The sequence below is a fragment of the Rhinopithecus bieti genome, unplaced genomic scaffold (genome assembly GCF_001698545.2).
Source record: "Rhinopithecus bieti isolate Rb0 unplaced genomic scaffold, ASM169854v2 scaffold_23529, whole genome shotgun sequence".
NCBI classification, from domain to species: Eukaryota; Metazoa; Chordata; class Mammalia; order Primates; family Cercopithecidae; genus Rhinopithecus; species Rhinopithecus bieti.
Genome location: NW_016810813.1, coordinates 518,408 through 529,965, shown reverse-complemented (window position 1 = coordinate 529,965; position 11,558 = coordinate 518,408). Strand labels below are relative to the sequence as shown.

At 48.6% G+C, this 11,558-nt stretch overlaps 1 protein-coding gene across 1 annotated transcript in view; it reads right to left on the bottom strand.

The window, feature by feature from the left end:
- Positions 1–3,553: 3,553 nt before the first annotated feature.
- The window catches only part of LOC108542703 (uncharacterized), a 16,698-nt gene continuing 8,693 nt past the window's right edge, over positions 3,554–11,558 (bottom strand). The window contains exons 3-5 of the mRNA XM_017892804.1: positions 11,341–11,481; positions 4,958–5,137; positions 3,554–4,746 (exon numbers count right to left, since the gene is read on the bottom strand). Coding sequence (XP_017748293.1) covers positions 5,030–5,137; positions 11,341–11,481 — 249 coding nt within the window. The 3' untranslated portion in view covers positions 3,554–4,746; positions 4,958–5,029. The remainder of the gene's footprint in view (positions 4,747–4,957; positions 5,138–11,340; positions 11,482–11,558) is intronic.

Genomic DNA, 11,558 nt, shown 5'->3' with positions numbered 1-11,558 from the left:
AAAAAAAAAAAAAAAAAAAAAAAAAAAAAGAGAAGCATAGCAAAACCAACTGCAACTCACGTAACTTTTCAAACCTGCATTTACTGACCCCCAAAGTGGGTTCACCATTCTTGGAAATACTGATTTATATTAACATAAACTCCATTTAGCATGTATCTAGGATACAGAACATATCAGACGTTAAACTGATGAATATAACGAACGTCGTCCTCAAATAGAGAACACAAATATATTCATAAACTAATAAAAACACATACGTGTAACGATACTACGTGTAAGATACTACCCTTAAATCTGTTAAGAATCTTACTCTTAGACCTACCGTCAAAAAGCCAAGAAATAACACCGCTTACGTTCCTTCGGCCACAGCACTCCTTCTCCCACTCATCCTGAGCTCACGGTAAGAAAAATCATCCTCAAGTAAAGAAGCACTCTCTTCCCTAGGTTCACAGGATGTTCCTTGTTACAATTTGTGACACTGCATAAGTAATACTGTTACAACTTTGGGGGGAATATTCACTTTCTCTTTTTGTTCCCAAAGCTCCCAAGAGAAACAGCCATTTGAAATTTGCATGCCCCGCCCCCTCAGGCGCTGAGCTCCGTCCTCCCTGGAGGCTGGGCAGCCATGGAACAGGAGAGTGCTTGTGAATCACCAGAATCGCTGGGAAGCTCCTTCAGCTTCATTGCCCTTCAAGAGGAAAAGCCCACAACGAAATGGACTTGAAGAGTTGTATGAGGCTTTTCTTTCCAACATCTCTTTTTTTCTCTCTGTCTCCTTTTTCAGTCCTGACCTAGCTAGCATCCAACATTTCTTTAAACGTGTTTTTCACATATACGTTGAAAGAATTGTTCGGTGAACACCCCATTACCACCATCTAACATAATCTCGTTGGACTTGCTTTATTTATTTATTTAAGACGAATTCTCGCACTGTTGCCCGGGCTGGAGTACAGTGGCGCCATCTCGGCTCACTGCAGCCTCCGCTTCCCGGGTTCACGCGATTCTCCTGCTTCAGTCTGCCAAGTAGCTGGGATTACAGCCGCACACCGGCACATCAGGCTAAATTTTTATATTTTTAGTAGAGACGAGGTTTCACTATGTTGGCCAGACTGGTCTCGAACTCCTGACCTCGTGATCCGCCCGCCTAGGCCTCCCAAAGTGCTGGGATTACAGGCGTGAGCCACCGTGCCCGGCCTGGGCTTACTTTATTAAATGTGTTATAGACATGTAATTACATATTTTGTATAGTTGACCACACGGAGACGGGCACTTACGTCTCCGTCCCTCTAGTCATCTCTCAACCGTCTCGACCCGCGGGTTTTCGTTGAGGCGAGGGCGCAGCCCCGGGGGTGGGAACGCTCGCTCCCACAGGTTCGAGGGCTGGGCGGAGCCTTGGGAAACGGGCCCTGGTAATCTCTGCTTCGTGAGTGGCGCTGCGAAGCTGCTTCTGCCCGGGAAGGAGGCGAGGGGCGTGGAACCGCCGAAGGAACCACCAGTTCCGACGCCCTGGGGTGGGCCCGGAGGACCGAGTCGCTGGGGCAGCGCGGGGCGGGGGCTGGGAGGTGACCCCGGAGGGCGTCGGATCGGGCGGGGCCTCGTGGGCTTCCCTCCCGCGGAGGGGGCGAGCCGAGGGAGGGCGGTAGCATGGCGAGAGCGACCACTACTTCCCTGTGAACGCGAGAGCGCAGACAAGCCACAGGGGGCCAGGGCCGAGAAACCGGAAGACGGGCGAAGAGACCATAGCACCCTCCCAGGAAAGAGAGCGCGAGGGCTTGGGCCAGGATGGGGGCAGTGCGGGGGCTGAGGAATGGCCAGATTCTGGGTGTACTTTGAAAGCCGAGCTGATGGCCTTTGCGGACAGTTGGGATGAGGGGTGAGAGAAAGGAGTGGAGGGTGACTCCAAGAGTTTGGCCAGAGCTACTGCCGTATTCAGAGTTGGGCGAGGACTAGGTTTGTCGCTTCGGGGTTGGAGGGTTGAGGGGACGGAGTGCGGGAGGGAGCGGGATGTCCTGTTCGGAGATCAGTTTTGGATAGGACGAGCGAGAGAAGCGGCAAGCCAGACGGCCAAGCGGAGGTGTCAGCCAGGCCGCTGGATGTCCCATTCTGGACTCCAAGCTGGGACTCTTTAGGGACCATGAGTATGGAGGAGCTCCCCAGAAGGAGGAAGAGTGTGTAGCCAGCAGACAGCAGAGGGCCAAGGAATGAGCCTTGGGGCGCTCCAAAGTCCGGGAGGAACAGGCAGAAGGAAAACCAGGAGAGCAAAGTGTTCCGGAAACCAAGCCCAAAAGGTTTGTCCGGAACCAGGGAACGCTCAACTGCGTGGGAAGCAGTCGATGAGTAAAGGAAGTTGGGGCTTGAGAAGTGGCCTTTGGATTTAGGAACCTTGACAAAAGCCGGGAGCAAGAGACTTACTGGAGCGGGTTCAAAAGAGAACAAGAAACAGCCTTCTTGGCCGGGCGCGGTGGCTCAAGCCTGTAATCCCAGCCCTTTGGGAGGCCGAGACGGGCGGATCATGAGGTCAGGAGATCGAGACCATCCTGGCTAATACGGTGAAACCCCGTCTCTACTAAAAAATACAAAAAACTAGCCGGGCGACGAGGCGGGCGCCTGTAGTCCCAGCTACTCGGGAGGCTGAGACAGGAGAATGGCGTGAACCCGGGAGGCGGAGCTTGCAGTGAGCTGAGAGCCGGCCACTGCACTCCAGCCTGGGCGGCAGAGCAAGACTCCGTCTCAAAAAAAAAAAGAAAAAAAAAGAAAAAGAAACAGCCTTCTTGTTTATCAATTTGCTCACTTGTCTGTCTCTCCCACTAGTAAGCAAGAAACTACACTGTTCTGTCCGTGCTAAATTGCTAATGACCTAGCTTAGTAAAAGCTCTTGGTAAACACCCCTTTCCCTTTAAAAAAAAAAAAAAAAAAAAGTTTTGACTCATTGAACAGTATCTACGAAAAAAAAAAAGAGAACAAGACCCCAAATGAGGCTCATTCTACAGAATACCGTCCTGGGCTCCTCCGTGAACGTCGATGTCGGCCGGGAGGGGTGGCTCACGCCTGTAATCCCATCACTCAGCACTTTGGGAGGCCGAGGCGGGTAGATTGCTTGTCGAGAGCAGTCTGGGCAACATGGCTAATCCCCCGACTCCATAAGGAAAACAAACAAAATTTAAAAAAAAAAAAAAAAAAAAAATCCAGGCGCGGTGGCTCACGCCTGTAATCCCAGCACTTTGGGAGGTTGAAGCCAGCGGATCACCTGAGGTCGGGAGTTCAAGACCAGCCTGACCAAAATGGAGAAACCCTGTCTCTACTAAAAAATACAAATATTACCTGGGCGTGGTGGCGCATGCCTGTAACCCCAGCTACCCGGGAGGCTGAGGCAGGAGAAATGCTTGAACCCGGGAGGTGGAGGTTGTAGTGAGCCGAGATAGCACCACTGCACTCCAGCCTGGGGAACAGGGTGAGACTCTGTCTCAAAAAAAAAAAAAAAAAAGCTGACAACACATAAGGCCAAAGGAGACTTAAAGAGACCTGACAACCAAAAGTGACAAGTGATCCTGGGCCAGAAAAATCTAAAGGACTTTATTGGGACAACTGGTGAAATCTGAACTCCAACTGTAGATTCCAGAATGGAATTCATGTGAAACATCTAGAAGGTCTTTCTTCTCAGGAAACACACTGAAGTATTGGCGGACTTGGGGGTGAAGGGACATCCTGTGTGCAAATTACTTACCAATGGTTCGGGAAAAAATATATATATAGGTGTCTTCCTATGAGTGTGTGTGTTGTGTAAGAGAGAGAGTGAGACAGAGAAAGAGTGAGAGAGAAAATTATAAAGTAAATGTGGCCATCAAGGGGAGAGGGAGGGAGGGAGAGACAACAGAGAGAGAGAGAGAGAGAGAGAGAGAGAGAGAGAGAGAGAGAAAAGAAAGAGCACGAACTTGTGAGTCAAGAAGTGTGTCACTGAACCCCAGACTTCTTGTTTTGCCAACTGTGTACCTTGCGGGGATGGGGAAGAGGGTAGAGAAGTTCTCCATGTAAGTCTTCTAACTTTTCTGCAAGTCTGAAGTTATTCAAAGATTAAAATAATTGAGGCTAGGCGCAGCAGCTCATGCCTGTAATCCCAGCACTTTGGGAGGCCGAGGCAGGCAGATCACCTGAGGTCAGGAGTTCAGGACCACCCTGGCCAACATGGTGAAACCCCGTCTCTACTAAAAATACAAAAATTAGCCAGGTGTGGTGGCCGCATGGCTGTAATCCCAGCTACTAGGGAGGCTGAGGCAGGAGAGTCGCTTGAACCTGGGAGGCAGAGGTGGCAGTGAGCCTAGATGGCATCACTGCACTCCAGCCTGGACAACAGAGGGAGACTCTGTCTAAAAAAATTAAAAAATAGGCCAGGCCTGGTGGCTCACGCCTCTAATCCCAGCACTCTGAGAGACGGAGGTGGGCAGATCACTTGAGGTCACGAGTTTGAGACCAGCCTGGCTGCCATGGTGAAACCCCATCTCAATTACAAATACAAAATTAACCCAGCGAGGTGGTACCTGTAATCCCAGCTACTCAGGTGGTTGAGGCAGGAGAATTGCTTTAATGCAAAAGGTAGAGGTTCCAGTGAGCCGAGATTATGCCACTGCACTCCAGCCTGGGTGACACAGCGAGACTCCGTCTCAAATAAATAAATAAAATAAAATAAAAAATATGGGGCGGGGAGAGAGAAAGAGAAAGAGAATGACGGACAAATATAGAGGAGTTTTCCTGTTAAAAGAAGGGAAATGAGATGGTAGCTATACAGTGAAGTGAGGTCAAGGTAGGGTTTATTTTATTTATTTATTTTAGGGTTTATTTTAAAGTGGAAACAATAACAGCACTTTTACATGCTGGGGCTGGGGTGGCCGGGGGGCAGGGGCTGGAAGAGAATACAACTCAGAGAATATGAAGGATGCAGGAGAGAGAGAGGGAGAGTTGCCGGAGGTAAGGAGGGATGGATGGGTTCCTGTGCCCAAGTGGCAGGTGGGCCTTTGCCAGGAGCATGGATGGCTCATCCACAGCACCAGAGGGGAAGGTAGAGGTGGTGGCTACACATGGAGGAGGTGGGTGGATGCGTCCTGGGAACTTGTGGACGTTTCCTCTGATGGTTTCTATTCCCCTGGGGACACAGAAAGCAAGGTAGTCAGCTGAGATTCTTTGGAGGTTGAAGAAGAAAGTGAGAATCAGCTGTCTGGAAAATGTAAGACCTATACATTAGGGAAACAGGATGATTTCACTTCTCAACACTAAGAGGCTCACCTGAGTCAGTGATTGCAAAGTTAACCTCCATTATACCACCAGGGTCCCTTGGACCCAAAGTTATAGCTGACTAATCCATTCTTCTCCCCACCCCAAGCCCCCATTCATTTCCGTTTCTTTTTGGAGCAATTCTAGATGTACATACTGATATTTCATGACTTTTGTTCTTTTACAGGTCTTCCAATGAAATAAGTAAGTTTATTTCTTTTTCTCCCTGCCCCCCCGCCTTTTTTTTTTTTTTTTTTTTGAGATGGAGTGTCACTCTGTTGCTCAGGCTGAAGTGCAGTGGGGCCATCTTGACTCACTGCAGCCTCCGCCTCTGGGGTTCAAGTGATTCTCCCACCTCAGTCTCCCAACTAGCTGGGATTATAGGCATGCACCGCCACGCCTGGCTAATTTCTGTGGTTTTGAGGTGGGAAATTAAAGAAAAATAAAATTAAAAGGAAACAAATAAGTTTCCGTGTATTAGGCTGACTTGTCCCAGAGGCAGCAACAGGCACAGCCCAGACCCAGGAAAAGTCTTGATAATATTATCTAATGTGCTCTGGAGACTCTCCCAGCACTCCCTCAACATAAGGAGAAGAAAAACAAATTTTCCTTTGGTTTATGGAACAAGTTTATAGATTCCCGTTCTCTGTAACTGTAGAGTCCAGCCCTACTGGGCCTTGCGGGTTGTTTCCTTCGTGTGCAGAGACAATAGTTGGTAGAAAAATAAGACACGAGACTAAGAGATAGTAGGAAAGACTATCTTTAGCTGGGTAGCTGGGCCCCAGGGGCCACTACCACCAATGCGCAGAGTCCGGTAGTGGCCCCAAATGCCTGGACGCACTGCTGTTTATTGTATACAAGGCAAGGGGGCAGGGTAAGGAGAGTGAGTCATTCCAAGTGATTGATAAGATCAAGCAAGTCACGTGGGGGTCTTCTCCTTTGTGGTAGCTGAAGCAGAGGGGGAGGACAGCATACATCAGCGTTTTCTCTATGCACTTATCAGAAAGATCAAAGACTTTAATACTTTCACTAATTCTACTACTGCTATCTTATAGGAACTTAAAAGAGGAACCAGGTGTAGAGACAGGACATGAAAGTGGACAAGAAGCGTGACCACTGAAGCACAGTGCCACAGAGAGACATTTAAGCCTCCAGATGACTGCAGGCAGGCCTGGCTAATGTCAGGCCTCCCACAAGAGCTGGTGGAGCAGAGTGTTCTCTAACTCCCCCAAGGAAAGGGAAACTCCCTTTCCCAGTGTGCAAAGTAACGGGTGCCTTCCCAGGCACTGGCGCTACCGCTAGACCAAGGCGTCCTCAAGCGGCCCTTATCAGGGCATGACAGAGGACTTTCACTCTTGTCTTCTGCTCACTTCTCACAGTGTCCCTTCAGCTCCTCACTCTGTATTGGCTGTATCCTTGGTTATAATAATAATACAGAGATTAATACTAAAAACTAATGATTGATGATATCCATATATAATCATCTCTATATCCTATTTTTTTTTTTTTTTTTTTTGAGATGGAGTCTCACTCTGTCACCCAGGCTGGAGTGCAGTGGCCCAATCTCAGCTTGTTGCAAGCTCCACCTCCCAGATTCACTCCATTCTCTTGCCTCAGCCTCCCGAGTGCTGGGACTACAGGCGCCTGCTACCATGCCCGGCTAATTTTTTGTTTTTGCATTTTTAGTAGAGACGGGGTTTCACCCTGTTAGCCAGGATGGTCTTGATCTCCTGACCTCGTGATCCACCTGCCTCAGCCGCCCAAAGTGCTGGGATTACAGGTGTGAGCCACCGTACCTGGCTCTATATCCTATTTCTAATATAACTTTTCTTATTCTAATTATTTTCTTTATTATATTGGAACAGGTTGCGCCCTCAGTCTCTTGCCTCGGCCCCTGGGTAGGTTTCCGCCTACATGTAACTAGTGACTGCAAGTATTCTGTTTTATCTAAGAAGTACAATGAAGGTCATGAGAAGCCTGAGTAAGCCTGAACTACAGCTGCTTGGGTACCATAGCGAAGGTTATAGGATAAGTCCATGCCCAGACAAACCTAGATAACAAACATCTGGGTTGCTTGGCAACAGTCATGTGCAATCCTGTCTTTGTCCTGCCTCTGTATCCCTGCTTTTCATGCCACTGTAAGCTTGCTTCAAGCTAGCCCACCCCCTTTTGTGAAGTATGTATAAAAGTCAGGTGCTGTCTTTGTTCTGGGCTCAGTCTTTTGGATGTTAAGTTTCCTGGGCCTGACTGCACTCCATAAAAATTCTCCTGTTTCAACCCGAGGGCTCTCTTGTCCTCCCGAATCCTGTAACATTTCCAGTAGAGACAGGGTTTCATCATGTTGGCCAGGCTGGCCTCAAACTCCTGACATGAAGTATTCTGCCTGCCTCTGCCTCCCAAAGTGCTAGGATTACAGGCGTTGAGCCACCACGCTTAACCATTTTCTTCCCTTTTTAAACAGAATAAAACTTGTTCTCTCTTGCAATGACTGTATAGATCTATTGGTAGGCCTTCTTTTAATCTGTCAGCACCATCCAGCCAAAGGCCACCAGGAACACAACTATCATGACATGAGTTAGCTTTGAGGGAGAACGTTTTGCATGCCACGGGGAACTGTGGGGCGAATCAGTAAGAGGGTGTCAGGGATGGTTTATTATAGGATTTGGGCATGTGTTAGGTGATTTGAGGAGTCCTTCCTCTGGTATGCTCTCAGGAAGTGGGGGTAATTCTATGATTGAGCATCTTAACACATCTCACCAAGAAGGAGGGAAGAGTAGAGGAAGGCCAAAGCCGTAATTGGCTAAATTAGCAGCAGTCGATGCTATTAGCCAGGACATGGGGTATGGCCTGGCTGTGAATCCCAGACCCACTTCTGGGGCTGCTTTTCTCTTTCCCAAAATCCAAGATACATTGTGGGATCTTAGCGGTCTTACTTCGTTTGCATCTTGAAATGACTTGCTGTTTCATCATCCTGGGAAATCTTCTGTAGTTAATTCATTGATTCCCAAAAATGACTTAAGAGTCTTCAAGAGGCCGAGTGCAGTGGCTTACGCCTTAATCCCAGCACTTTGGGAGGCTGAGGCGGGTGGATCATGAGGTCAGGAGTTCGAGACCAGCCTGGCCAACATAGTGAAACTGTGTCTCTACTAAAATACAAAATTATCCAGGCATGGTGGTGCATGCCTGTAATCCCAGCTACTCAGGAGGCTGAGGCAGGAGAATCGCTTGAACCTGAGAGGCAGAGGTTGCAGTGAGAGGATCGTACCACTGTGCTCCAGCCTGGGTGACAGATTGAGACTCCATCTCAAAAAAAAAAGAGGGTGTAAGAATTAAAGAGTAAAGAAACACGAAAGGGTATGGGGGGTGGGGGAGTGGAGTAACGTACCACAGAGTAACAGAGGGAGGGATGGTAGAAGGTGATTGGAGAGTGTGACCCTGGAAGTGGATGGTGGATGGCGTTATGGCATCGGCAATGACAAGATCTAGACTTAGACCAGGGAAGTGAGTGGCTGGGGTAGGTAAGGCCTAGGTCAAGGAACTGGGGAACTGAGTGTTAATTGGTGACAGAAGTTATGTTGGAAACTGAGTCAGGAGCTAAAACCTTCAAGGAATAAGTAAGTGTTACCAGGACAGATGACAGCAATAAAGAGAGGTATTGGGCGGTATGGGCACAGGCACAATGGAATGAGGGGTGGGGGGAACCAACAGAGAAAGGAAAGTAATCAGTGTCCTTAGGGGAGGATAGAGCAAAAGAAGAAAGGAGGCTGGGAATAGGGAAGACGGTAGGAAAATGAGCAAGGTTTCGGGAATCAGACATGGGATAAGAGATGAAGCTTCTTGTGCCTGACCCACACAGAGCAGAAATGCAGAACTTCGGGGTCGTTCTACAGTGAGTGGCAGATACATGGAAGACAGCTGCAGCATTAGTTCTTTGCACTCACTACCTGGGGGATGTCACCTCTGTCCAAGTGTAATATGCACAATGGGTTCGCCTTGCCTGCTGCCTAAACAGAGCTGATTCATTAGAACAGGGGAATTGCTATAGAGAAAGAGTAATTTGGCTGGGCACAGTGGCTCACACCTGTAATCCCAGCACTTTGGGAGGCCGAGGCGGGTGAATCACCTAAGGTCAGGAGTTTGAGACCAGCCTGGCCAACATGGTGAAACCCTGTCTCTACTAAAGATACCAAAAATTAGCAAGGTGTGGTGGCAAGGGTCTATAATCCCAGCTATTGGGGAGGCTAAGGCAGAAGAATCACTTGAACCTGAGAGGCGGAGGATGCAGTAAGCCAATATCCTGCTATTGCACTCCAGCCTAGGCAACGAAAGTGAAACTCCATCTCAAAAAAGATAAAAAAAAGAAAGAGTAATTCACGCAGGGCTGGCTGTGTGGGAAACCGGAGTTTTATTATTACCCAAATCAGTCTACCCGAGCATTTGGGGAGCAGACTTTTTAAGGACAACTTGGTGGGTGGGGGGAAGCCAGTGAGCCCAGGAGTGCTGATTGGTCAGGGATGAAATCATAGGGAATTGGAGCTGTCTCCTTGTGCTGATTAAGTTCCTTGGTGGGGGCCACAAGATCAGATGAGCCAGTTAATCGATCTGGGTGGTGCCAGCTGATCCATCAAGTGCAGGGTCTGCAAAATACCTCAAGCACTGATCTTAGGAGCAGTTTAGGGAGGGTCAGAATCTTGTAGCCTCCAGCTGCATGACTCCTAAACCATAATTTCTTAAAAATTTTTTTTTTTTTTGAGACAGACTTTCACTCTGTCACCCAAGCTGGAGTGCAGTGGTGAGATCCTGGCTCACTGCAACCTCCACACCGCCTCCCAGGTTCAAGCGACCCTCCCACCTCAGCTTCCTGAGTAGCTGGGAGTATAGGCATGTGTGACCACACCTGGCTAATTTTCGTATTCTTTAGTAGAGATGGGGTTTCACCACGTTGGCCAGGCTGGTCTTAAACTCCTGACCTCAGGTGATCTACATGCTGTGGCCTCCCAAAGTGCTGGGATTACAGGGGTGAGCCTGGCCCATAATTTCTAATCTTGTGGCTAATGTTAGTCCTCCAAAGGCAATCTAGTCCCCAGGCAAGAAGGAGGTCTGCCTTGGGAAAGAGCTGTTAACATCTTTGTTTTAAACTATAAAATAAAATATAAACCAAGCTTCTCCCAAAGTTAGTTCAGGCTATGCTCAGGAATGAACAAGGACAATTTGGAGGTTAGAGGCAAGATTGGGTTGGTTAAGTTAGATCTCTTTCACTGTCTCAGTCATAATTTTGCAAAAGCGGTTTCACAAGCAGTCGATACCAGGAACCTCTGAAGACCACTATAGCAGTCCTCAGTGCCAGGCAAGTCCACTAAAATAGAAACACCAGGCTTTGCCAAGAAGGGAAAACAAAAACAAAACCAAAACAACTTTATCGAACATTTCAATAGAATTTCAGGGACAGTCTGGGCATGGTGGCTCACAACTGTAATCCCAGCAGTTTGGGAGGCCCAAGTGGGTAGATCACTTTGAGGCCAGGAGATCGAGACCAACCTGGCCAATATGTCGAAACCCATCTCTACTATAAATACAAAAAATTAGCCAGATGTGGTGGCGCTCACCTGTGATCCCAGATACTCTGGAGGCTGAGGCACAAGAATCACTTGAACCTGGGAGGCAAAGGTTGCAGTGAGTCGAGATTGCATCACTGTACTCCAGCCTGGGTGAGAGACAGAGACTCGAATTTCCATGGACAGGCATTCATGTTCAGGAGAAGGAGGGGTCTGGGCACTGGAGTCCAAGGAAAGAGCCTCGGTAAAGGTACAGTAACGTTAAGCACGGGGCAATCAGAAAATGAGGGGTCGGGCTCATACATCTACGACCCATCCAGCCACCTGGGAAGGTAGGATCTGGGCCTTGGCCTGTCCCAGAGAATGCAGGCTCCACGTGGGCTCCTTCCTACTGTAATTGACCCCGTTAAACCCACATCCATCCGCTCACAGACTGGTTCATGTGCCAGACTCAGCCAGCGGGTGGAGCTTCTCCCCAACACGCAGCACCCCAGCCTCGCTCTGACAGGCTGTTCCTTACATCATGGCAGTTTTTCACCAGGGAACCACTGTCTCCACAAGCCAAATGCTGTTGTAGGCCAATCTGAAATCCATGCACCTTTGTTATCAGGTAGGTCATCGTGGAGGACACACCCATGGAAGGTGGCCTTCCACCCCCATCCTATAAAAAGAAGGCCACTTCAGCAGATAGAATAAAGAGTCTGACAATGTCGTTTTCTTTGTTTTTTTTTTTTTTTT